Source organism: Zophobas morio, unplaced genomic scaffold, assembly GCF_036711695.1.
Source record: "Zophobas morio isolate AGI-343-1 ecotype UQ-CSIRO unplaced genomic scaffold, CSIRO_AGI_Zmor_V1 ptg000017l, whole genome shotgun sequence".
NCBI classification, from domain to species: Eukaryota; Metazoa; Arthropoda; class Insecta; order Coleoptera; family Tenebrionidae; genus Zophobas; species Zophobas morio.
Genome location: NW_026972122.1, coordinates 9,664,176 through 9,691,299, shown reverse-complemented (window position 1 = coordinate 9,691,299; position 27,124 = coordinate 9,664,176). Strand labels below are relative to the sequence as shown.

Below are 27,124 nucleotides of genomic sequence, written 5' to 3'. Positions count from 1 at the left end.
TAATGAAGACAAGAATTCATCTCAGATTTATTTTCATTTTTTCAAAAATGCAAGTATCAAATTTTAAACACTGTTGAAACAATAATGTAACAAAAAACTTAAGTAATATGCACTAATCTGTATACTGGTTCTCTCATAAACTTATATTATCACCTCTTGTTTTATAATTCTGCAACAAATAGACACCATAATTATCATTATATTATCGATAATAGAAGACTGCTTACCTTTTCGGCTATTGTTCTTAAATTTTCAGACATCACTTTTCCTGTTTTCATGACTAAATTATAGAATGTTTTCTTTTTTTCTAATAGCACATACGGATGATCAAATTCAACTGCATGTCCTTCATCCATCACTAAAACCTTATCGGAATCCATTATTGTGTGTAGTCGATGAGCGATCGTTAAAACAGTGCAATTAACAAAGCTTTTCTTTATTGTACTTTGCAATAACTCATCCGTCTGTGGATCAACATTTGCAGTTGCTTCATCCAAGATTAAAATATTGTTATTTTTCAGCATGGCTCTCGCCAAACAAATTAGCTGTTTTTGTCCAACACTGAAATTAGTACCACCTTCTGACAAATTACTTTGAAGATTTCCAGACATATTAGAGACAGCCTCTTTCAGTCTAACTTCGTCCAACACTCGCCAGATTTCTTCGTCAGAATATTGATTAAATGGGTCTAAATTTTTACGTACTGATCCCTTAAATAAAACTGGATCTTGAGGAATAATCGAAATCTTGGGTCGTAAAGAGGATAAAGCGACATCTTTGGTATCTACGTCGTCTATAAAAATATTACCCACAAAGTTAACCAAACGGAACAAAACCGAAATTAACGAAGATTTTCCGGCGCCCGTTCTACCAACAATACCTATTTTTTCCTTAGGTTTTATAAGTATATTCAAGTTTTTAAGGACGTAAGGATCATTCGACGAATACTGCATAAACACTGACTTAAATTCAATTTTGCCTTTAGCAGGCCAAGCAGACGAAATTGCTTTCACTTGATCATTCTTCTCTTGCTCTAGTTCTGTATATTCAATCACTCTTTCAACTGACGTCATCTGATTTTCAAGTTCGCTCAACATTCGGATTGTCCATTGAAACACAGCTACCAGATTCATAGATTTTGTGATAACAAAACCGACAGTTCCACCATAAGAATCTAAAAAAAAAAATAATCCCCAGAAGAAAGTACTTTGCATTTCTTACCTTGAAAAATTGTCATAAATGTGACTGCCGAGGAGTAGCACATACAAACGATATCTAACCAAATGGAGAAAGCTCTGTCGGTGCCTAACTTCATATAGAAAATAGAGCTGTGAAAGTTTTGCAAATTGTCAAATTCTTTGTGTAAGATGTGTCGAATATCGAAAGCTCTAATAGTAGTTAAACCCTTAACAGATTCTGTCAAGTGGGCCAAAATTGGACTCCGACCTAAAATTATGTTGTATATTCTTGTTTGTCTGTTTGGCTTTATCAATAAACATTTTGATATTGCAATGCTAGAATTGAAGTCACCTTCTTTGAATTTCTATTTCTCGTATCTAACAACTGCCAATTATATCAATAAGGTTTTGACTTAGATTTCATCTTTCTCAAATAAAATCAACTCATTTAAGAAATTATATTAGCCGAATTTTTCGCAGAAAGGAGTGAGCATAATTGTACTTACTTGTGGATTCCAACCGGTTAACACTTAAACTACTAGCCAAGTAGATTTTTCTTATAATATACATCAGTATTAATATTATAAAGGTAGGAATGAGACTCCAAGGACTAATTATACAGATTGATATAATGCCACCAACAACAGCTATGCTTAACTGGAAAATCATCAATTAAAACCAGAAACGTGTTGCATTTCTTTTACCTCAATTGTGTTGAAAAGTACTTGTGGTAAAGTTTCATCTAAATTTCCTATATCTTTAGAAAATCTATTTAATATTCTGCCTGATACATTGGTGTGGAAAAATTTCATTGTAGCATTTACAATAGTCGTAAACATTTTGTTGTGTAAATGTACAGAAGCACGCATGCATACTTTCTTAAAGGATATGGCTCGAGTAGGTGTTGTGATAATTAAAAGTCCAATTATGGTGGAATATATATAGATGGTGCTAGCATCAGCAAAAATTATTTCCTCAAACCCATTTTGCATAGTATAATTTGCTGACATTCTTCGTTGCTCAAAATTTACCCTTCAAAAGATTCTGTTATGATAATCACCAAAATATTTTAATTTTACCAGAATGCAAGAAAGTAGTCGGCCGTTATCGTAAGGCACTCACATAAAACAAATGGTATTAATATTAAGAAACAGATACAGTAAGAACCACAAGCACGCATATAACTTTGATAAACTTTGACAGACACTTTGCCAATAGCCCGCGTTTCACTTGATACATTCTGTTCTTTATGCTCTATCTTAGATAGATCGGTACCATTCATTTCACTTGATTCGTCCTGACGGGTCTCGTTTTCTTTCAAAACATAGGCAAAATTATTCCCTTTTAGAAGATCTGTGTAACTCCCAGAAACTGAAATGTTGCCATCTGTCAGTAGATAGATTTTATCAACAGATGCTAAATACTGTGTCTGGTGTGTTACTAAAATTGTGCATTTGCCTTTCAGGTAACCAATTATACAATTGTTAAAAATTTGTTCCCCAACATTTGCGTCTACAGCTGATAGAGGATCATCAAGTAAGTATATGTCTGCGTCTTTGTATACAGCTCTAGCCAAACCGATTCTAGCTTTCTGGCCACCACTTAAAAGGATTCCACGTTCCCCTACTATCGTGTTATCACCATGAGGAAACTGTGCCATGTCGTCTTCTAAGGCACAAACTCTTACAACTTCTTTATATTTTTTAGGCAGCAATGGTAGACCAAAAAGAATGTTTTGCTTCACTGTACCTCCGAACAACCAAGGTTCTTGGTTTGCGTAAGCAATTGTTCCATCAACTTCTTTTAACCCTTCAATAATCTGCATTTCACCTAGACATAAGTGCAACAAGCTTGATTTTCCACTGCCAGTGGGTCCTACTACGGCGACTGTCTGATCTAGATAAATTTCAAAGTCAACACCTGATAATGTATTATGCTCACTCTTCTGCAACCATCTCGCAGTCACTTTTTTTATTTTAATGCCAACTGCTTTCCTTGTTTTTTTAGCCAGTTCCACTTCTTCTAAGTTTAAAAATTTTTCTAATCTTTTGACGGATACATTGGCTTTTAGTACATCCGCAACTCCTATCGGAAGAAGAACTGATACCGAAAATACCAATATCGAATAAAATGAAGTTATAACATATACGTAATAAGCGTTTGGGTTATTTCCCATTAAAACATAGACCAATATACACAAAAATATAACAGTTCGCTCAACGAATTTCATTACCGATATCAGGAACGAGAATAAGTAAGTCAATTTTTTTATAAATTTCACTTCCACCCTAAAAGCATTGATAGTCGTAGTTTTAGAAAAACTGAAGTTATATTCACCTTCTAAATGTATCAATTAGTTTGATAAATGGTTGCTCCCATCCATACAACTTGATGACTTGAATACCTGAAATGATCTCATTCATGTGACTCATTCTGTCATCAGTTCTCACAGCAACTTTTAATCTTAAACTCGCTACGATCTTACTGAGAAACACTAAAATTTTTTAAAGATTATCATATTATTATCTTCATAAAATGTTGGAACATACTTTGGAACGGAGTAAGAGTGATTATCAAAACAATCCCTACTAAAGCTGTAGGTCCACAATAATCGTAAAGAAGATAAAGGACAATTGCCGTCTGAAATGGCGAAATACAAATAGAACAAAGAGCACGTATAAGGGGATTCATTTGTTGCATATCGGTGGTCAGTAAATTCACTATCTGTCCAATGTTCGTGTCACCTAGAGCTGATTTACTCAGACGCAATGATTTTCGATAAACCATTGACGAGCAAGCGACTCTGATTTTCATGAACACTTGTAACTGTTGCAGTACAAAATAATTTGAAAAAACTGTATCTGTCATGCTAATGATTACGATTATGCCAGCGTACAAAATTGCATCATTTTTTGATGATTCTGTCGACTCAAATGAGTAATAAGCCATGAGTTTTCCAAAAGCTATAGGACGGGCAATTCTGAAAACACGCCTAAATAGTAAACGAAGTATAAATTTGATGAAGATTACTTCAAGCCCAATTCAATGAAAGAACACAAAGTTAAGCACACAATTACATCTAATTTGAAAACTTTCCATATGGCTTTCCACAAGGAGGGTGAGGCGGTTTTTTGTTGGGTCTTCCATGCTTTTTCTAGCTGGTTAGCTAGGCCTTCAGATTGGTGGTGCTGTAAAGTTTGATAAACGTCTTCCTCTGATATGTCTTTTTTCAAGCCTCTTCGGAATATTGGCACTGTCCAGCTTTAACAATTTCAGTGAAAAAATTGATAAACCGAAACAGATTGTATTAGTTACCAGTAAAATAAGGCTGACAAAATATTTGAATTTTCTTGAGGGTGTGGTTTTAGTTTTCGTTTGGTGGGCCCATTTTGGTCCTCCATTGAACTGTTAGAAAGAAACATAAAGACAAGTGATCTTGTTGACTGAACGTAATGCTTAAATTAATTGAAATAGTTTGTTTCAAAATTAAGTAATTTATTACTGCCGGTTTCATGTTATATCTGTAGGTATCTATCTAAGTGTCTGCCATCTGTCCGGATGTTTATTCCTCGGATAATCTCCGAAACTATTGGACCGATTGTTGTCCAACTTTGTATATATATTTCTATTAGGAATAGCGTGTGTAAATGGTATAGCTGTAACCAAAATTTGTCTAAACATCCCCACCAATAACATAATGACATCCCCGCAAAATTTTGTACAACAAACTTACATTTCATCAAATAGTACTTACTCCAATAGTTGTGGTTTATGAATCCGACATGTTTTTGATTATTATTATTACTATATCTAATAACTTAATAATTTGTATGAACCAGTGTCGAATTGTTTCGAAATTTAAGTGACACGATTTAGATGTTACAAACGCTCAAGACCGGATTTTAGCAGGGAAAGATAAAAGTTGATGCACTGATATTTTATTTGATGCCTTAGAAAATTGCGGTATCTAATTTTAGATTAATCATTAAAACAAAATCGAGAATACCCTATTTTCGATGTACTCCCTCGCACCAGTGATGTGGCAAGAGAAACGCGAAGGTGCAAATTCGATATGAAATATATATATTTAAAGCCGATAACCAACGGAAAGCAATGGATTCTTAATTGCTAGTACTGGTTTAACTTCAACTGTTTAGTTAGCTGCTTAGCCAAAATTTTTAAGCAAGACAGAATGTACCAATGTCAACAGCAACTTTAAATATAATTTCTCATTTTTATCTCAAGTTTAAAAATTACGCTATCTTCAATTTTGAAAAAATAAATTAAAAAATTGTTATTTGCTGATTTTGTAGCGTATTCAAAATGTATCCACAAAATTCTTTGCATCTTAATAATGGGACAGTGATACAGAAAAATTAGTCGAAAGTTGTTTCGATAGAGCTTCCGTCACACCTAAAGTACAATGAAACATACCCAGTATTTTCGAGTTGAGTTTTTTCTTGACACAATTTTGTGATGACATCATCATCATTTTTGCAAGGACACATATATCAAATAAATGATTAACTTGTAGAGATTAAAGTTCTGAAGAAAACACTTAATTTTAATAACTAACAATGGAAATACTTTTAAATATTTGGTTGGTCTTATTACTGATGACACACCACAACTGTATGATGTAATAACAAAATTTTATTATCCATGACAATTTCCTCCTTTCTTATCAATCATGACGGACTGACAAAATCTGGGGTTCAGATATCTCTATTAGTAATGATTATCACCTTATCAGACACTCATAATATGCAGATTCGGCAAAATTTTGAAATGATGTCATCAATGTTTTTGTGGGAAATAAAGAGATATATTTTTATTACCAATTTATCATGCTTACAAGAACTTTAAAATGCCTCAAGATATCGAATATTCATTAATTTTTTTGATACACCCTGTATAAGCAAATCTAAAGAATATTAATGCAGTGATAAATCACAAGTATTGACTCATCATATTTTGCACAGTTAAGAGAGTATTTATTCAGCAAAATTTTGAAATCGAGAAAACGTAAAAGTAGAGAATTGGCCGACGGACTCGATTACAATACTTCCTTCGCTTACGCTCCGGAAGTAAAAATGCAATAATTTTCAGCTAAAGTTCACGCAGTCTGTTTAATCTTGTATTTTTTCTGCGGCAATTTTGGAACAACTTGGAGTAAACCCTGACACAAAAACAATGAACTCTTAAAAAATCTAAAATTGGTTAAGATTCGCTGCAATGGTCGACACGAGAACCGAGCTGATTTCTACACCAACTATTTTATGAACTGATGATCTTGAAATGGTGGAAGTGATTACAGTCAAACAAAACTGCTGAGAATATCTCGGTTCATCTTTTTAAGTCGGGGATTAAAAAACTTAGTAAAGCCAAATACTTTGACTAAGTACAATTAAGTATTAAACATGGTGCTGCTTGTTTTGTCTATATTCCATATTTTAATAAGTTATGGCAGTCCTAGGAGACTATAACAATGACGGTGAGACGTTTTATTTTCTTCTCCCACAGAGCTTAATTATTTTGTATTTTAATTATATACAACTTCTTATAACGGATTTTTTATTATATTTTTGTTTCTATTTTTAAAGCGAAACTCCGAAAACAATATTATGGAATATTTCTAGCAATTTTAATTTGTTAAAAAAAAGAACATCTACGAAAAAATAAAAATATTGTTCCTAAATGAAACAAACATTCAAGTCGCCACGTTGTATTTTTTTAACAGTAACAATCCTCTAAATGAATTAATATTAAGTGTAAAAAAATAAGACAGTTTTTTATTATCATTTATCATTGTTAAGGCAACTGCAAACAATTGTCACAGAACTCAAGAAAATCAACATATTATTTGATTTAAAAAACATTTCTAGACAATGGCAACAAAATACTCATCATTCATTTTTTAACAACTATTATAAAAACATTTTGCAGTTCATCCGGGTGTGTAATTTATGTTGTTGATGATTCATTTTCATTTGCTAGAACTACAGTTATATTCAGTTTACATGGACGTAACAAATAGAAGTGAATTATGTAACAGTGTTATTCATTGAACGCTCGTCGTTGAAATAACATCGATTCGAGATATTACGAGTATAAATGAAGTGAGTGATTATATACACATATGTAGGTACGTAAACATTATTAATAAAATCAACAAACGGAAAGCAAATACTCGTAACTACCACACAATAGCAAAGAAAATGACTCTGGCTTATTTAGAATTATTGGTAATACCATCCTTGTCCCCGCGTTTTGTCTAAAGGAAAGTTTTTAAAGACCTTTATAAGTTGCTTCTGTTGAAATTTATGGCCCCTTGTTTCCTTTTTATTTTAATTTTTTATAAATTTTTGGGACCCTCAAGTATCTCTACAAGCACTGCACTGCTGTGAATCAAGTGTGAACATGAGGTTTCAGTTTAACAATGTAATATAATGTTTGTTGTTTGTATTCTTAATTCGAATGAGTAACCAAACTTTTCACGCTGTTTTTTGTACTGACATTTAAAATTGCTCCAGAGTACTACATACATTTATGGGGAATTTTGCAAATCGATACGCAGCTGCTCTATATTTGAATTGATATCCTTTGTGGAAAATTTTTAGCTTCTGAACATAATAAATAATAATAAATATGAATATATTAATTCAGTAATTTTATTGTTGATTTAACTTTTTGTCACATTTTACATAACGATACTTCCATAAAATTACACTACATTTTTTGTAGAGTTTTTATACATACCAGAATAATTGATAATAATTTAACACAAACTATTACTGTTTGTGATGTTGTATCAAACACAGTAAGTTTTCAACTGACTCCCAAACCAACTGCTATAACCTTGCTGTGGTTTTGCATGGTTTTTTAAATGTAGTATTTTACAATATTGTGTAATATCATACCGTAGGTTATTTATTAACCGATCTTCGCTTATGTGGTGTAGGAGTATATTCTGAAAAGTAAATTTTACAAAGCCTATCTGAAAAAAATTGGTAGCGCAAAAATCAAACTTGATTTGTTTGAATTGAAGATAGTTACAAAACAAAGACTTACGCTAATATGTTAGGTGACAACAGTAAAGTGACAAATGATGAATTTACTTCAGTTTGTACTATTGGAATTGGAGATGATACAAGCAAGTAAGAGTGAAAAATTAGAAAATATTTTTAAAAATCGCTTTAAACCGTTCGATTTACATATTTATTCATTTATTTTTGGTTTAGAAGGGTCTAAGTCAGGTCAGGTTAGGCTAAATCGGATCAAGTCAGGTTAGGTAAGCACTTTTTGTCGATAATAAAGGTCACCATTTGCATACATTGTCGGCAATGACTTTAAAATCCACCTAATCTGTCAATAATGGACATCTCCCTCATAAATGAAAAGGATTATTGACGGAAGAAGATGTTGGGTTGCCTACATTTACAAAAAAAATGCTATATAAGTTTTGTTTTTAATTAACAATAACTAAAACTGGAGATTACTGTAGGTAATAATTTCCAACCTTTTAGATAGCAAAATATTGTAAAATGACATTGGAAAATAAGTGGTTAATAAGTAAGACTGATGTTAAAACAATCACCGAAAATAACCTTAATATGAATAAACCACAAAAACCACAGTCTTAGGACTGGTGCCAACATCACTAATGAAGACCATACACACAAAATCAAGAAAAATAATGAAGACAAGAATTCATCTCGGATTTATTTTCATTTTTAAATATTAAACATTGGTAAACAATAATATAACAAAAAACTTAGGTAACGTGGACCAAAATCTGTACACTGATTTTCTCATAAAATTATATTATCACCTCTTGTTTTATAATTCTGTAACAAATAGACACCATAATTATCATTATATGAACGACACAAGAAACACTACCTTTTCGGCTATTGTCCTTAAATTTTCAAACATCACATTTCCTGTTTTCATGACTAAATTGTAAAACGTTTTCTGATTTTCTAATAGCACATACGGATGATCAAATTCAACTGCATGTCCTTCATCCATCACTAAAACCTTATCGGAATCCATTATTGTGTGTAGTCGATGAGCGATCGTCAAAACAGTGCAATTTGCAAAGCTTTTCCTTATTGTACTTTGCAATAGCTCATCTGTCTGTGGATCAACATTTGCAGTTGCTTCATCCAAGATTAAAATGTTGTTATTTTTCAGCATGGCTCTCGCCAAACAAATCAGCTGTTTTTGTCCAACACTGAAATTAGTACCACCTTCTGACAAATGGCTGTGAAGATTTCCAGACATATTAGAGACAGTCTCTTTCAGTTTAACTTCATCCAACACTCGCCATATTTGTTCGTCAGAATATTGATCAAATGGGTCTAAATTTTTACGTACTGATCCCTTGAATAAAACTGGATCTTGAGGAATAATCGAAATCTTGGGTCGTAAAGAGGATAAAGCAACATCTTTGGTATCTACGTCGTCTATAAAAATATTACCCACAAAGTTGACCAAACGGAACAAAACCGAAATTAACGAAGATTTTCCAGCTCCCGTTCTACCAACAATACCAACTTTTTCCTTAGGTTTAATAAGTATATCCAAGTTTTTAAGGACGTAAGGATCATTCGAGGAATACTGCATAAATACTGACTTAAATTCAATTTTGCCTTTAGCAGGCCAAGCAGACGAAATTGCTTTCACTTGATCATTCTTCTCTTGCTCTAGTTCTGTATACTCAATTACTCTTTCAACTGACGTCATCTGATTTTCAAGGTCGCTCAACATTCGTATTGCCCACTGAAACACACCTACCAGACTCATAGATTTTGTGATAACAAACCCAACAGTTCCACCATAAGGATCTAAGTAAAAAAATTGAATTCCAAAAAGACAGTATTATGCGTTTCTTACCTTGAAAAATTGTCATAATTGTGACTGCTGAGGAGTAGCACATACAAACGATATCTAACCAAATCGAGAAAGCTCTATTGGTACCTATCTTCATATAGAAAATAGAGCTGTGAAAGTTTTGCAAATTGTCAAATTCTTTGTGTAAGATGTGTCGATTATCGAAAGCTCTAATAGTAGTTAAGCCCTTAATAGATTCTGTCAAGTGGGCCAAAATTGGACTCCGACCTAAAATTATAGACATCTTTGTTTGTCTGTCTAGCTTTGTTGGTGAAGCGTTTGTCAATAAACATTTTAACATTGCAATATTAGAACTGAAGCCACCTTCTTTGAATTTCTATGTTTAGTATCTTACACCTTCCAATTATAACAATGACGTCCTAAATTAGATTGCATCTTCCACAAATATAATCAACACATTCAATTTAACAGAATTTTTTGCAGAAAGTAGCGAAGGTACTTACTTGTGGATTCCAAACGGCTAACACTTAGACTACTAGCTACGTATATTTTTCTTATAATATACATCAGAACTAATATTATAGAGGTAGGAATGAGACTCCAAGGACTAATTATACAGACTGATATAATACCGCCAAGAACAGCTATGCTTAACTAAAAAATGATCAATTAAAAACAGAAACGTGTTGCATTTCTTTTACCTCAATTGTGTTGAAAAGTACTTGTGGTAAAGCTTCATCTAAATTTCCTATATCTTTAGAAAATCTATTTAATATTCTGCCTGTTACATTGGTGTGGAAAAATTTCATTGTAGCATTTACAATAGTGGTAAACATTTTGTTGTGTAAATACACAGAAGCATGCATGCATACTTTGTTAAAGGATATGGCTCGAGTAAGTGTTGTGATAATTAAAAGTGCAATTATGGTAGAATATATATAGATGCTATTATAATCGGCAAAAAATATTTCCTCAAACCTATTTTGCAAAGTATAATTTGCTGACATTCTTCGTTGCTCCAAATTTGCCCTTCAAAAGATTCTATTATGATAATCACCAAAGTATTTTAATTTTACCAGAATGCAAGAAAGTAGTCGGCTGTTATCGCAAGACACTCACTTAAAACAAATGGTACTAATATTAAAAAGCAGATTAAGTAAGATCCACAAGCACGCATATAACTTTGATAAACTTTGACAGACACTTTGCCAACAACCCGCGTTTCACTTGTTACATTTTGTTCTTTATGTTCTAGCTTAGAAATATTGGTACCATTCATTTCACTTGCTTCGTCTTGATGAGTCTCTTTTTCTTTCAAAACATACGCGAAATTGTTCTCTTTTAGAAGATCTGTATAACTCCCAGAAACTGAAATTTTGCCGTCTGTCAGTAGGTAGATTTTATCGACAGATGCTAAATACTGTGTCTGATGTGTTACTAAAACAGTGCATTTGTCTTTCAGGTAACCAGTTATACAATTGTTAAAAATTTGTTTCCCAACATTTGCATCAACAGCTGATAGAGGATCATCAAGTAAGTATATGTCTGCGTCTTTATATACAGCTCTAGCTAAACCGATTCTAGCTTTCTGGCCACCACTTAAAAGGATTCCACGTTCCCCTACTATCGTGTTATCACCATGAGGAAACTGTACCATGTCGTCTTCTAAGGCACAAACTCTTACAACTTCTTTATATTTTTTAGGCACCATTGGTAGACCAAAAAGAATGTTTTGCTTCACTGTACCTCCGAACAACCAAGGTTCTTGGTTTGCGTAAGCAATTGTTCCATCAACTTCTTTTGACCCTTCAATGATCTGCATTTCACCTAGACATACGTGCAACAAGCTTGATTTTCCACTTCCAGTGGGTCCTACTACGGCCACTGTCTGATTTTGATAAATTTCAAAGTCAACATCTGTTAATGTATTATGCTCACTCTTCTGCAACCACTTCGCAGTAACTTTTTTTATTTTAATGCCAACTGCTTTTCTTGGTTTTTTAGTCAGTACCACTTCTTCTAGGTTTAAAAATTTTTCTAACCTTTTAATGGATACATTGGCTTTTAATAAATCAAAAACTGCTAGTGGAAGAAGGACTGATACCGAAAATACCAATATTGAATAAAATGAAGTTAAAACATATACGTAATAAGCGTTTGGGTTATTTCCCATTAAAACATACACCAATAAGCACAAAAATATAACAGTTCGTTCAACGAATTTCATCACCGTTATCAGAAAAGAAAATAAGTAAGTCAACTTTTTTATAAATTTCACTTCCACCCTAAAAGCATTGATATTCGTAGTTCTAGAACATCTGAAGTTATATTCACCTTCTGAATGTATCAATCAGTTTGATAAATGGTTGCTCCCATCCATACAACTTGATAACTTGAATACCTGAAATGACCTCATTCATGTGACTCATTCTGTCATCAGTTCTCATAGCAACTTTTGATCTTAAACCTGCTACGATCTTACTAAGATACACTAAAATGGTTTAAAAATTATCATATTATTATCTTCACAAAAAGTTGGAACATACTTTGAAACGGAGTAAGAGTGATTATCAAAGCTATCCCTACTAAAGCTGTAGTCTCACAATAATCGTAAAGAAGATAAAGGACAATTGCCGTCTGAAATGGCGAAATACAAATAGAACAAAGCGCACGTATAATGGAAATCAGTTGTTGCATATCGGTGGTCAGTAAATTCACTATTTGTCCAATGTTCGTTTCACCCAAAGCTGATTTACTCAGACGTAATGATTTTCGATAGACCATTGACGAGCAAGCGACTCTGATTTTGATAAAAATTTGAAACTGTTGCAGTACAAAATAACTTGAAAAAATTGCATCTGTTACGCTAATGATAACGATTATGCCAGCGTACAAAATTGCATCATTTTTGGATAATTCTGTCGACTCAAATGAGTAATAGGCCATGAGTTTCCCAAACGCTATAGGACGGGCAATTCTGAAAACACGCCTGAATAGTAAACAAAATATAAATTTGAGGAGCATTACTTCAAAACCAAGTCTATGAAAGAACACAAAGTAAAGCACACAATTGCATCTAGTTTGAAAACTTTCCACATGGCTTTCCACAAGGAAGGTGAGGGATTTTTTTGAGTCTTCCATGCTTTTTCTAGCTGATTCGCTAAGCCTTCAGCTTGGTGATGCTGTAACGTTTGGTAAACGTCTTCCTCGGATATGTCTTTTTTCAAACCTGTTCTGAATATTGGCACTGTCCAGCTTTAACAATTTTGGTGAAAAAATTGATAGACCTGACAAATTGTATTAATTACCAGTAAAATAAGGCAGACAAAATATTTGAATTTTCTTGAGGGTGTGGTTTTAGTTTTCGTTTAGTAGGCCCATTTTGGTCCTCCATTGTGCTGTTAGCAAGAAACAAAAAAACAAATGACTCAATGTAATGCCTAAATTAATTGAAAAATAGTTTGTTTCAAAAGACCGATTATTGTCAAAGTAGTGTAGATGGTAAAACCCTAACCAAAATTTGTCTAACCATCCCCACCAACAACAAAATGACATCCACGCAAAATTTTGTACAATAACCACAAGTTAAATTTCATAAAATACACTCAACCCCAAAATTAACCGGACACTCATATATTTCCTTATCTACATTTTAAAATGTTTTGCAAAGTAATTTACAGTATTAGTACATATATAAAGATATAAAATAAAAGATATAGTGAAGTTTTTGGGCAGTATCATATCAAGGCAAGGCTATACAGTTTAATATTTAATTACATTGTTTATTGAATTAAAAAACTGCTGTTATATTTTTTCAAAAAACCTAGTTTCCAGTTAATTTTGAGGTCGACTGTAGTGCTTCATGAATTCGACATCTTTTTGTTTATTATTATTATAATTAATTTAGCTAATAATTTAATAACTTGAAAACGGGGCCAGTGTAGTAATTTTGGTAAGAAAAATGCAAAATTGTATTTTAATAGGGAAAGATAGAAGTTGATGCATTAATATTTTATTTGACGCCTTATAAAATTGCGGAAATAAGCATTTTCTGTGTTATCACATTGGTGCTTGGAATGTTAGGCAAATTTTGGTTAGGATTTTCCAATGTACATAATATTCTTAATGTACGTATAATACTCGGTCCAGTGGTTTCGAAGAATATGTATCTAATAAAAATCGACACAGACGACAGACAAGCAGACGGAAATGAGTGACCACATTTTTCGTACTCTAAACGTCATGAAGCTTTGAGAAAACATAAAACTGACAGGTCGCCCGAGGAACCCGATTACTATACTTTCTTAAGTTACACTTGAGAATAAAAACAGAAGTAACAAAATTAAATTTACAAAGAAGAAGTAATACTAATACTGAGAATTATAACCAAAAGTACATATACTTACATTAGGTACACCACATTTATCTACATTGACATCATGTAATGAACGTATTTTTAAAACTGTTGACAGATATAAATTCCAGATGGTAAAAATTTTGTTCACAAAAAAATTTAGGTTGAACAAACAATTTTTATTTATTTATTTATTTTTTTTTTATTAAAGCAAAATTTAAATAGCGTATATTTTCTAAATTTAGCCTTAACATTCACTCTCGATTTATTAAAGAGAGGTCCACTATTGAGAGATTTAAGACATTTTTAAACCTCTGCTGGAAAATAAAAAAAAATTGGTCGAAAGTTGTTTCGATAGAACCTCCCTCGCTCCTAAAGTACAGTGAAACATATCCAGCATTGTCGAGTGTTTGTTTATCTTAATACATCGAAAGAATGTGACGAAATTAGTTTGATTTGAATTACTTCACAGTCGAACAAAATGATCTGAATATTATAATTCATATTTTATTATTATTATAAAGACGAGTTTTTCACATTTTGGAGGAAATGGGGTGACTCGTTCTTTCAATGACCATTAAGAAATTGGTAATGAAGTCATCAACATGGATAAAACTAGTCACAGTACAAAAGAAAAGTAGTCGCAGCGTATGACCAATGGAAGAAAAAAAAAATTGGTCTAAAGAGTTTAGACAGTACTTCCCTCGCTGTCGGAAACTTGACGACTGCATGGCTATTGTGTTTTTTTCTCATTACATTTTTGTAGTGGGAATTTAAAAAAAAATGCGATGACGTCATCAACATTTTTGCAAGGACACGTATATCAGTTGGGATAGATGTAGTGTAATACTAAGAATAAAATTATTGTACTCCCAAATTTTCGGGAAAATGAATTGGGTCGTTTTGAATATTGATTTTTTATAATCAAGAAAATAACGAAACAATTTACTCATGTATACGGCAACTGAAAATCGTTTATGTATAAACATTCTTAATTTAAGATGACAAGCGTAACAGCATACGTGAGAGTCAAACAGAGAAACTGTAAACAAAACGACCATCGGTTTTATTGCTTCGACTTCCGCTTATTATATTTTATTTTAATTCTTGACGGTGAAATTCACAATTGGTTGATTATAAACATGTCTATTTCACATTCGCGGAACCAAGTGAACGCATAAAACAAATGCACGTCTGTAATGTTAAAGTCGATGTAAATAAGCGTGCTACCCTTATGTTTCAACCGAGTTTTTCCTTTAACAAATTTTGTGTCTACCAAATTGGGTTGGTTGGGGTGTAATACTAATGAGTGTTGCCTTTAATTTAATCAATAAAATAAATTGACTTCATTAATTTTTTTGAACCACCTCTTAAGAAAATCTAAAAAATATGAATGGAATGATAAATAACAAGTACAAACTCATCATATTTTTTGCATTTTAGATAGGATTTATTTAGCAAAATTTAAGGGTGACGTCATCAATTTTTTTAGGAGGGATGAACAAATACATTTTGAACAAAAGTTTACCATGCTTATAATAACTTTAAAATATTCCCAAGATTTCAAAGCATTCGGTTTTGTAATTCCTGATTAAATCGATAAAATAAATTCACGCCTTCATTAATTTTTTTGAGTCACCCTGCATATGCAAATCCAAAAATATGAATGGAATGATAAATCACAAGTACAGACTCATCATATTTTGTACATTTTAGATACGATTTATTCGGCAAACTTTTGAGCCGACGTCATCAGTTTTTTGTAGAAGATAACCAAATATATTTTGACTAAAAATTTATTATGCTCTTTATAACCTTAAAACATCTGCAAGATTTCAAAGCATTCGGTTTTGTAGTTCCTGATTAAATCAATAAAATAAATTTACGCATTCATTAATTTTTTTGAGTCACCCTGTATACGCAAATCGAAAAAATTTGAATGGAATGATAAATCACAAGAAGAGACTCACCATATTTTGTACATTTTAGATAGGATTTATTCAGCAAAATTTTGTGGTGACGTCATACATTTTTTAGGGGGGACGACCAAATACATTTTGATCAAAAATTTACCATGCTTATGATAATTTTAAAATATCTTCAAGATTTCGAAGCATTCGGTTTTGTAGTTCCTGAGTAAATCAGTAAAATAAATTTACGCTTTCATTTATTTTCTTGAATCACCATGTATATGCAAATCCAAAAAATATGAATGGAGTGATAGATCACAAGTACAGACTGATCATATTTTGTACATTTTAGATATGATTTATTCGGCAAATTTTCGAGCTGACGTCATCAAGTTTTTGGAGGGGATAAGCAAATATACTTTGACTAAACATTTATTATGCTCTTTATAACCTTAAAACATCTGCAAGATGTCAGAGCATTCCGTTTTGTAGTTCCTGATTAAATCAATAAAATATATTTACGCATTCATTAATTTTTTTGAGTCACTCTGTATATGCAAATCCAAAAAATATGAATGGAGTGATAAATGACAAGTACAGACTCATCATATTTTGTACATTTTAGATATGATTTATTCGGCAAACTTTCGAGCTGACGTCATCAAGTTTTTGGAGGGGATAAGCAAATATATTTTGACTAAACATTTATTATGCTCTTTATAACCTTAAAACATCTGCAAGATGTCAGAGCATTCCGTTTTGTAGTTCCTGATTAAATCAATAAAATATATTTTCGCATTCATTAATTTTTTTGAGTCACTCTGTATATGCAAATCCAAAAAATATGAATGGAGTGATAAATGACAAGTACAGACTCATCATATTTTGTACATTTTAGATATGATTTATTCGGCAAACTTTCGAGCTGACGTCATCAAGTTTTTGGAGGGGATAAGCAAATATATTTTGACTAAACATTTATTATGCTCTTTATAACCTTAAAACATCTGCAAGATTTCAAAGCATTCGGTTTTGTAGTTTCTGAGTAAATCAGTAAAATAAATTTACGCATTCATTAATTTTTTTGAGTCACCCTGTATATGCAAATCCAAAAAATATGAATGGAGTGATAGATCACAAGCACAGACTCATCATATTTTGTACATTTTAGATATGATTTATTCCACAAACTTTTGAGCTGACGTCATCAAGTTTTTGGAGGGGATAAGCAAATATTTTTTGACTAAAGATTTATGATGATTATAGCCTTAAAACATCTGCAACATTTCAAAGCATTCTGGTTAGCAGATTAAAAATTAAATTTCAAAATGTTGTTTTATAATTTTGATTTTTTTTCCAAAAATCTGGACGTTTCGGGTGAAAAGTCGATTCAGAGTTGTAAACTACATGTGTAGGACTATGTTATTTTATACAATTGAAAACCCATTTACTATGTACAATTTTGAAGTGACGTCATCGCATTAGTGGTGGGGATGATTAGACAAATTTTGGTTAGCGTTTTACCATCTACATGATATTCTTAATATAAGTACAAAATTTCACAACAATCGGTCGAGTACTTTCGGAGATTATCTGTCTAATAAAAATCCGGGACGGCAGACGGACAGACGGACGGACAGACGGACGGACAGACGGACAGACGAACAGACGGACAGACGGACAGACAGACGGAAATGGGAGACCTATTTCTTCGTCTTCTAGGGGTCATGAAAGATCGAGAAAACGTAAAAGTAGAGAGTCGGCCGACGGACTCGATTACAATACTTCCTTTGCTTACGCTCGGGAAGTAAAAAGTAAACGGCCAAGTTCGGCATCGAACCACTACCGCAATGTCGCACGAGGTCTCTCTCGACTTGCCGGTACGCCACGGGGACTCCTGTCCGGTGTTGGTTATATACGAGTATTGCACCTTGGAATTATTTTTGCGAAAATTTGAACGTTTAGTGAAAAAACTGAAAGCGAATTCGTACACTACAAATATAGGAGTGTATTTTTATATAACATTAAAATTATTTTAAAATAGAATTCAATAAAATGACGTCATCAAATTGTTGGTGGGGATGATTATCCAATTTTTGGGTAGTATTTAACCATCTACATGATATTTCTAATATACATACAAAATTTGACCACAATCGGTTCAACAGTTTCGGAGATTACTTGTCTAATAAAAATGAATAGAGACACCAGACCAGACAGACAGACAGATAGACAGACAGACAGACAGACGGAAACGGGAGATTACTTTTTTTGTACTGTAGGGGTCATGAGACATCGAGAAAACATAAATGTGGCACTTCGTCCCATGGACTCGATTAATATTCTTCCTTAGCTTACGCTCGGGAAGTAAAAAATTACTGAAGTCGACTTAGAATAATTTTTATTTGAATGAAATGATGATTTTTGGACGAAAGACGGTAGCAAATTATCAGAATCAACGTGGCATAACTCTTCAAAACTAATCTCTTCAGAAAATTCCACAACTTCAGAGGTAGGACCGGACCCGGAGTGATAAAAACTCCGGAAAATGATTCGTTTACTAACACTAATTCCAAGTAATTTACAAACATTCTCGCTTCATATAATTTCGTCATCATTTTTTTTTAGTACACACTTAGAAACTTTGCTCTTAATGTTATTCATACATAGATAATGCTTTAGAAATTTTTGAGTGACGTTTTCTTAAATTTTCACAGAAATTAGAAACAAACTTGGGTTAACATATCGTTGCGGCCCCCCAAAAGGGCACGATTTTTCGTTGTCATGGAATTTTTTGAATTTTTAAATTGATGTAAGTTTGACTATTACCAGTGGCGTAGCATTTTTGAATAAACAAAATGTCAAATTTGACAAACTTTATTATTCGAGCGCCCATGATTGGAACCTACATTTAAAATAGAGAAAATTATCGTGTACTTTTTAACGGCCACAACTGTACAAAAAACTTTAGATATTATTTCTTAATCTAATGGGTGACGGAAAATTTATCGAAACACAAATTATCGAAAACAAAATATCGAATACATTTTATCGAAAAAGAAAATATCGAAAGTGCAATTTATCGAAATACAAGTTGTCGAAAGTACAATTTATCGAAACACAAATTATCGAAAGGACAAATTATCGAAACACAAGTTGTCGAAAGTACAATTTATCGAAACACAAATTATCGAAAGGACAAAATAGCGAAACATAATTTATCGAAACGACAAAATATCGAAACTACAAAATATCGAAAAAAATTATAGAAGATGCAAAACTTCGAATTAACGAACAAGAACAAGGGACCTTTATTATAAATTTAAAGCAACATTTTTAAATCATAAACATATAACAAAATCGTCTGTCTCTTCATATTCCTCTCGAAATCGACTGACGATCACTTGCAATCTTTTATTCTTGTCTTTGTACTTTTTTCTTTGCGGTTCTTGATTACCGGCGTTGGACTGATTGGTCTTAAATTCTGTAAGCGACTGTTCCCGCAAAAGTCCCTCCAAGAATTTCCAAATAGATGTTTTTTTGGTGTGGAACTGATTATGCAGGGTTCTGTGCCAGGCTTCAACGAAATTGTTGGTATTTGGATAATGTTCGATAATTGAATCAAAGAAGTTCCACAGAATGTGCTTAAATTTAGGATCCTTCCTCGGCATCCTTCGGCCAACCCAAGTGTTCTCAAAATATGTAATGATTGATTGGGCTTCTTCTGGGATGTCGGCTGTAGCGCAAACTATTTCGAAAGCCTTAAAAACGTGCTCTACTGGGACGAAGGCGATTGCCATTATGGTTTTTACGAACGACTGAAAATCTCTGTCGCTGTCATACCGGGCTTGTTGACCCCCGGTTTGCAGCTGCCTCCTCATGCACTGACGAAAGTGAAAATAACAGCCACGATTTGTGGCCGATGGAAATAAGAGCGAACATGATAATTTTGCTTCGATCTCGGCTTCGACTTTTTGTATTTTTGATAATTTGTGCTTTAGATAATTTGTTTTTCGGTATTTTGTAGTTTCGATAAATTATGTTTCGATAAATTGTCCTTTCGATAATTTGTGTTTCGATAAATTGTTCTTTCGATAACTTGTGTTTCGATAAATTGTACTTTCGATAAATTGTGTTTCGAATAATTGTACTTTCGATAAATTGCACTTTCGATATTTTGTTTTTCGATAAAATGTATTCGATATTTTGTTTTCGATAATTTGTGTTTCGATAAATTTTCCGCCACCCCTAATCTTAAAAGATGGCGGATCGATTTTGTAAAGTATAATAATCAAATTACCCTTGTCTGGATCTTACGGTAACCAAACTTTATCTTTCGGTAAAAAAGTGCTGTAGTCGTAGTGAATGTGAATGAAAAAAAAATTCGGATGAGATGCTTACCTAGTTTTGTAATTGAAAAAATGTTGTCAAATTCAAAGGGAACGAAGTAACGTAATTGCAAAAAAAAAAACACAAAAATTTAGTCATTACTACAAATTTTCCATTTTTAAGAAAACATTAGTTAAAAAAAACAATGAGATAGAGAGAGAAAGAGAGACACTCATGTAGGATGTTCCAAAATTACCGAAAAAAAAACTTTCAATACAATTTCTCATTTTTATCTCAAGTTTAAAGTTACACTGCCTTTATTTACAAAAAAAAGTTGTTACCGTGGAAAGAATTTTATGTTCAGCATTATTTTATTATTTAATTTTTAAGCGCATACAAAACGGTTCCATAAAATTCTTTGCATATTAATAACGAGACAACCAATAAAAAAATAAGACAATTTCGGCCGCAATCTGTTTGACATTGTATTTTTTCTGCTAAAATTTTGAAACAACCTGCAGTAACAAGATAAAACTTTAATACTTAAAAGCCCCTGACACGAAAACAATGAACTCTTATTAAAAAGTTGATTGAGAATTAAGATTCGCTGCAATCTTTTAAACAGAAAAAAAAACGCGTTGAAATCACTTCATCTTTTGATGTCGGGGGTTAAAAAATTATTAAAGCGAAATACTTGTATTTCAATTAAGTATGAAATATGGTCCTGCTTGTTTTTTCTGTATTCCATATTTTCATAAGTTGTCATAGTGCCCTAAGAAAGTTATAGCAATATGTTATTCTTCTCTAACAGATCTTAATTATTTTGTATTTTAATTGTACAAAAGTTCTTATTTTTTAGTTATTATATTTGTGCTTTAGCAGTTTTCATTCGTTTAAAAAAAGGGGTATCGACGAAAAAATAAGAACATTTTTCCTAAACAAAACAAACATTCAAATCACCACGTTGTATTTTTTTAGCAGTAACAATCCACTAAATAAAGTAATGCTAAGTGTAAAAAAATAGGAGAGTTCTTTATTATGTTTTATCACGGTTAATTCAACTGCAAAGGTTGTCATAGGACTTAAGAAAACCAACACACTATTTGATTTAAAAAACGTTTTTGTAGACAATGGCAACAAAATGCTCCTTATTAATTTTTTTAACAACTGTTATAAAATAATTTTCAGTTCACTCAGGTGTGTAATTTGTTCTTGCTGATTTATTTTCATGTGTTAGAACTACAGTTATATTCAGTTTACATCGACGTGACATGTAGACGTGAATTATGTAATAGTGTTATTCACAGAATGATCGTCGTTGAAATAATATCGATTCGAAATATTACAAATTAAGTGGGTGATTATTTATCTACATATAGATACGTCAACATTATTAAGAAAATCAGCAAACGGAAAGTAAATAATCGTAACTACCACATTATAGTAAAGCAAATGCTTCTCTCCCATTTAGAATTATTGCTAATACCATCCTTGTCCCCGCTTTTGTCTAAAAGAAAATTTTTAAAGACATTTATAAGTTACTTTTGTTGAAATTTTTGGCCCATTTTTTCTTTTTTATTTTAATTTTTTACAAATTTTTGGAACCCCGAACATCTCGTCTAGCACTGCACTGCTATGAATCAAATGAGGTCGGAGTTTAACAATAGTGTAAAATAATGTTTGTTGCTTGTATTCTTAATTACAATGAATAACCATAATCAAATTTTTCACGCTGCTTTTTATACTGACTTTTAAAATTGTTCTAGGCAGTCTGTAAATTTTTGGAGAATTTTGCAAATCAATACACAGCTACTCTGTATTTGAATTGGGATGTTTTCCGGAAAATTTTTAGTATTTGAGCATAACAAGTAATAATAAATTTAATATAAATCTATTAATTTAGTAATTTTATTTTTGATTTAACTTCTTGTCACATTTTACATAACGACGACTATTAGATAAAATTACACTGCATTTTTTTGTTGTACATACCAGAATAATTGATAATAATTTAACACAAGTTATTACTGTTTGTGATGTTCTATCAAACACAGTAAGTTTTAAACTGACTCCCAAACCAACTACTACAACCTCGCTGTGGTTTTGCATGTTTTTTTAAGTGCAATATTTTACAATATTGTGTAACATCGTACCGTAGGTTAGTAACCGATCTTCGGTTATGTGATGTAGCTATATTCTGATAAGAAAATTTTACAAAGCCTAACTGAAAAAAATTAGTGGCGCAAGAATCAAACTTGAATTATTTGAATTGATGATAGGTACAAAACAAAATACCTGTATTATAAACATGTTAATGACAACAAATTAATTTACATCAGTTTATGCTATTTGCTAGAGTGAGGGCGTAAAGACTTCGATAATAGTTATTTACATTATAAATGCGGTAGGTTACATTTTACAACGCGAAGATTTAATATTGAAACACGAGGCGAAGCCGAGTGCTTTAATAAATCTGAGCGTTGTAAAATGCCTACCGCATGAATAATGTATGCAACTTTTTGGTCGATGACTTAGTGGTGCTTGTTTTCGTCAATTTTTACATTTTTTTAAATTGTGTGGAATTTGTAAGTCGGCTTTGCCTGCGTCAAACGTCAGATAAAATTAAAATCGTGACAGATAGTTCGATATGACTGCTGCTTATGCCACCAGATGGCGGTCTCCAAACTCAATAAAAAAATCAATTGCTATTATTTTAAAACATTTAACTGATGCATTTATGCGGTATCTTATTTTGGTGAACACAAGCTTTGTTAATGATGACGTTTCAATTTTTTTAAGGGTTTTAAAACTCTGAAAATTTCTGTGTTTATTACCGCACTTAATTTGGTAAATGACAGTTCAATGTGTAAAAATCAAAATGCCATGGCTATCTACGATACGTAAATGTCAGTTTTACAGTTGTCGAGGCCAAAAATTATATCTTATATGACCTTGGATATGGCATACGCAAATTTCACCGTTCGATTTATTTTTTGTTTAAAAGAGTTTAAGTCAGGTCACGTTATAATTCTGTCTTAAAAAGAAAAATTGTTGTTTTGGTTTTTATAAAAAAGTGTTTATTTTTACCCTACAGGCTTAAAAGATTCTTGATTTACAACACTACAATTTTTTTCCTAATTAACAAAAACCAAATAATACATTTTATAAACCAAATAACTATTTTTTTTTCCTTTATCCCATCCCCCCTTGCTCCAGCCTTACTCTTGTCCTCCCCACTTCTTTCATCCATTCCACCCCTCTTCCGTCTTCGTTCAATATCTCTGTCACACTCTCCTCTCTTTCTTTGATCTCCTCACAGTCATGCAGCATGTGCTCTATCATCTCTCGCCCTTCTCCACACATCCTACACATTCTCTCACTTTCACTTCCCCAAAACTTATTATTTCTTTCTTCATTTCCACACTTAAATCTCGCAATTATTTTTTTTCCTTCGCGTTTTCTCTGTTTAGGTACTTTGGTATTGTTTCTGTTATTATCTTTCTATAGTCTGCATTGTACCTAGATTTACTTACACTTGTTCTTCTCTCTTGTTTATCTATGTCTCTGTCACGCATACACAACTCTTCTCTCATACTCACCCCCATTTCTCTCTTTCTCTCTATTTCCATCCATGCGGATGCCAGTCTTTCATAATATCCTTGTCTACCCTTGTGATGTTCTTTCCCTGCTTCCTTTTTTTTTGCTTACAGCATTCATACAATATCATCATACTTTACAGCTCTTTTCCCAGTGTATACTCTTAATTTCTCTCTTTTACATTCTTCTCTTACTATTTACCCTGGCGTCTCTTTCCGTAGCCCTAACATTCACCTCAAATATTTTTCTTGTACTGCTTCCATCTCTGCATATTCCTTCCATCCCCATATCTCCACTCCATACATTGATACACTCCTGACTAAACTATCAAACATTTTCATCCGTCTTCTTTGTCATGTCCGAATATTTTCTCCCCTATACTCCACACCATTTCCATTGTCTGCATTGCTTTGACCCTTCTTTCTCTTATGTGTGCTTTTACCGTGTTAGTTGTTGTAAACTTAAATCCTAAATATTTAAACTGCTTTACTGTGTCTATGATTCGATCTTCTCAACGCCACATTTTTTCCTCCATTTTTCTTCCTTTTTTTCTAAACACCATCATTTTTGTTTTTTCTACATTTACCTCCAGTTTATTTCTTTTAAAGTATCTTTGTAGATTTTTTTCATCTCATTCATTCCACATTCATCCTTCGCCAATATTACCAAATCATCTGCAAATGCCAAACACCATACCTTTTCTCTCCCCACCACCATTCCTCCCGCTTGTACTCCTCTAAACATTTCCTCGATATCGCTTATGTAACAAGCAAACAGACTGGGACTTAATGGGCATCCCTGTCTTAATCCTTTCGTCGTCCAAAACATTTCACTTTCTATACCTCCCACTCTCACACTAGTCACTGTCGCTCTATAGATCTCTCATGCTGCTGCTATTAACTTTTCACTCAGTCGTCTTCTCTCCATGCTTTCCCACAAACACTCTTTGTCCACCGTATCAAACGCGGCTTTTAGGTCTACAAACTGTGTATACACCCGACCTCCTTCCTTTAGCAACTCTTTTTCTATTAGATGATGTAGGATATATACATTGTCCATAGCCCCTCTACCTCTTCTAAATCCCGCTTGACTTTCCGGTAATATACTCTTTTCGTTCATCTGTGTCACTAACCTTTCATGTAACACCATTGCGTACAGTTTATATGCCGTATTTAGGAAAGTTATTCCCCGATAGTTCTCTACTTTTTCTTTATTACCCTTTTTATGAATTGGGCATATTTGCCCTACTCTCCATTCCCCGGGAAAACCTTTACCCGTCCACACATCATTCATTAACTCGCTCAGTATTTCAATCATCCCATCCGTCCCAAATATCCACACTTCGTTTACCAACCCATCCCTCCCCGGTGCTTTTCCTTTTTCAGTCTTCCTACTTGTTTTCCTACTTCCTCTATTCGAATCTCAGCCTCCCTTTCTCTACCACCATTCCCGGTTTTACTATCTTGCGCTACAATTCTCTCTTCCTTTCCATTTAACAGTTCCATAAAATGCTTCTTCCACTGTATTATAGGTATGTCTTCACTAATCGTGATTTTGTTCTTCCGTTCTTTATTTATATAGTGCGATGCCTCTTGCTCAGTTCTTATTGCTTTCATTTTTTCTTCTTTTTCTTGCTGTATCTCTTCTTTCTTTTCTCTGCATAGTTTTCTATAATTATTTTTTGCTTGCCAGTACTCTTCTTTTATACCTTTCCCCTTTTTCCACCTTCGTAAACATTTCATTGCTTCTTTTTTTAAATCTCTGCATCTGCTATCCCACCATCTGTTACTCTTTTCTAAATTTCTCGTTACAATTTCTTTTCTTATGGCTGCGTTTTCAATTTCTCTTTTTTATTCTTCCATTTTCTTTTCAGTTCCTTTTTCTTTAAATTCCACTTCCAACATTTTTTTTATAATTTTCAATTCCTTTTTCATTCCATACCCATATCTTGTTCTTTTTTCCTACTTTATTACTTAAGCACCCGCTCCATCTACTTATACCCCTTACTCTTACTTCTAGTGGCATGTGATCGGAGTCCACTCTTTCTCCTATTTTGAATGTTTCTACCTCTTCTTCTACTAATCCGTTTACTATTACGTAGTCTATTACCGATTCCCCTCTTTTACCTATCCAGGTAAATTCCCCCTCCTCGCCCCTTCCTTCACCCCATTCAAGACTTCCCAACCTCTTTCTTCAATTAATTCTCATAGCAATTTTCCGTCTGTGATTTCTACTTTATCTTTCGCTTTTCGTGTGTTTTCCCCGTCTTCCTCCCTGCTTTTGTTCCCTATTCTGGCATTAAAGTCCGCTCCTAACAGTAGAAATTCTTCTTCTGATTCTTTGATTTTATGCTGTATTTCTTGTTTCATGTTTCTCATTCCTCTACTATATATTGTGCAGATTCTTCATCTTTTTTTATTTACAGTCAGTTTTCTTTCAACCATGCCTTCCATTTCTATCGCCCCCTCTTCTATTTCCTCTATATCTTTCTTCACTCCTGTTATGATTCCACCTTTTGCTATACCCTTGCGTTTTTCTTTTTTTGCCCCTTACAATTTCCACTGAAATTCCTTTGGCAACACGTCTTTCAGTTTGTTCCAGTCTCTCTCTAGTATCCATGTTTCTGTTAGTCCCACAAAATCAAAATTTTTCACGTAGTCCCAAAATAAATTATCTTTCTTTTTCAGACCCGTAATATTCCAAAAGAGTAATTTTAAACCACGTTTATCTTCCCCATTCTTCTTTCCCATTCCCCTATTATGTACAAAATCTACATTCTTAAACCTAAAGTCTTTATTTGCCCTATCATTACTACCCTCCTCTGTGTTTCTTTCTTCGTTTAGTGCTGACTTGATTTGCGAAATTTTTCTTCCAATTTTCCTTTATTGTCATTCCATGTA

The 27,124-nt window shown here is 32.9% G+C and overlaps 2 protein-coding genes and 1 long non-coding RNA gene across 4 annotated transcripts; 1 reads left to right on the top strand and 2 right to left on the bottom strand.

Moving 5' to 3' along the window:
• Positions 1-15: 15 nt before the first annotated feature.
• Positions 16-8,024, bottom strand: LOC135130483 (probable multidrug resistance-associated protein lethal(2)03659). Of its 2 annotated transcripts, none has more exons than XM_064057876.1 (11): positions 7,938-8,024; positions 4,494-4,583; positions 4,209-4,439; positions 3,728-4,158; positions 3,516-3,672; positions 2,258-3,466; positions 1,883-2,210; positions 1,685-1,835; positions 1,222-1,446; positions 228-1,174; positions 16-169 (listed from the first exon to the last, which is right to left on the bottom strand). In XM_064057876.1, the coding sequence occupies exons 2-11, from the start codon at positions 4,577-4,579 to the stop codon at positions 134-136; spliced, it is 3,801 nt and encodes a 1,266-aa protein (XP_063913946.1). In that variant the 5' UTR covers positions 4,580-4,583; positions 7,938-8,024; the 3' UTR covers positions 16-133. The 2 variants fall into 2 exon arrangements, with proteins under 2 accessions (XP_063913946.1, XP_063913945.1); XM_064057875.1 differs by lacking the exon at positions 7,938-8,024 and adding an exon at positions 5,613-5,877.
• Positions 7,132-11,699, top strand: LOC135130486 (uncharacterized). Its single transcript, XR_010280790.1, has 3 exons — positions 7,132-7,323; positions 11,497-11,567; positions 11,619-11,699. It is a non-coding gene; the product is annotated as an uncharacterized LOC135130486 (long non-coding RNA).
• LOC135130485 (probable multidrug resistance-associated protein lethal(2)03659) lies at positions 8,918-22,725 on the bottom strand. Its single transcript, XM_064057884.1, has 11 exons — positions 22,620-22,725; positions 13,343-13,432; positions 13,062-13,289; positions 12,581-13,011; positions 12,369-12,525; positions 11,111-12,319; positions 10,736-11,063; positions 10,538-10,688; positions 10,077-10,301; positions 9,081-10,027; positions 8,918-9,025 (listed from the first exon to the last, which is right to left on the bottom strand). Exons 2-11 carry the CDS (start codon positions 13,426-13,428, stop codon positions 8,990-8,992), a joined length of 3,798 nt encoding a protein of 1,265 aa, XP_063913954.1. The 5' UTR covers positions 13,429-13,432; positions 22,620-22,725; the 3' UTR covers positions 8,918-8,989.
• Positions 22,726-27,124: the final 4,399 nt, after the last annotated feature.

Coding starts and splice junctions, on each gene's coding strand:
- LOC135130485 (XM_064057884.1), bottom strand. CDS start 13,428: ATGGAGGACCAAAATGGGCCTACTAAACGAAAACTAAAACCACACCCT. Junction 11,064..11,110: donor GACTACTTTCTTGCATTCTG/GTAAAATTAAAA, acceptor AATCTTTTGAAG/GGCAAATTTGGAGCAACGAA. Junction 9,026..9,080: donor TAAGGACAATAGCCGAAAAG/GTAGTGTTTCTT, acceptor TATTTGTTACAG/AATTATAAAACAAGAGGTGA.
- LOC135130483 (XM_064057875.1), bottom strand. CDS start 5,686: ATGTGTCCTTGCAAAAATGATGATGATGTCATCACAAAATTGTGTCAA. Junction 4,440..4,493: donor TTGTCAGCCTTATTTTACTG/GTAACTAATACA, acceptor AAATTGTTAAAG/CTGGACAGTGCCAATATTCC. Junction 4,159..4,208: donor TTCATTGAATTGGGCTTGAA/GTAATCTTCATC, acceptor GCGTGTTTTCAG/AATTGCCCGTCCTATAGCTT.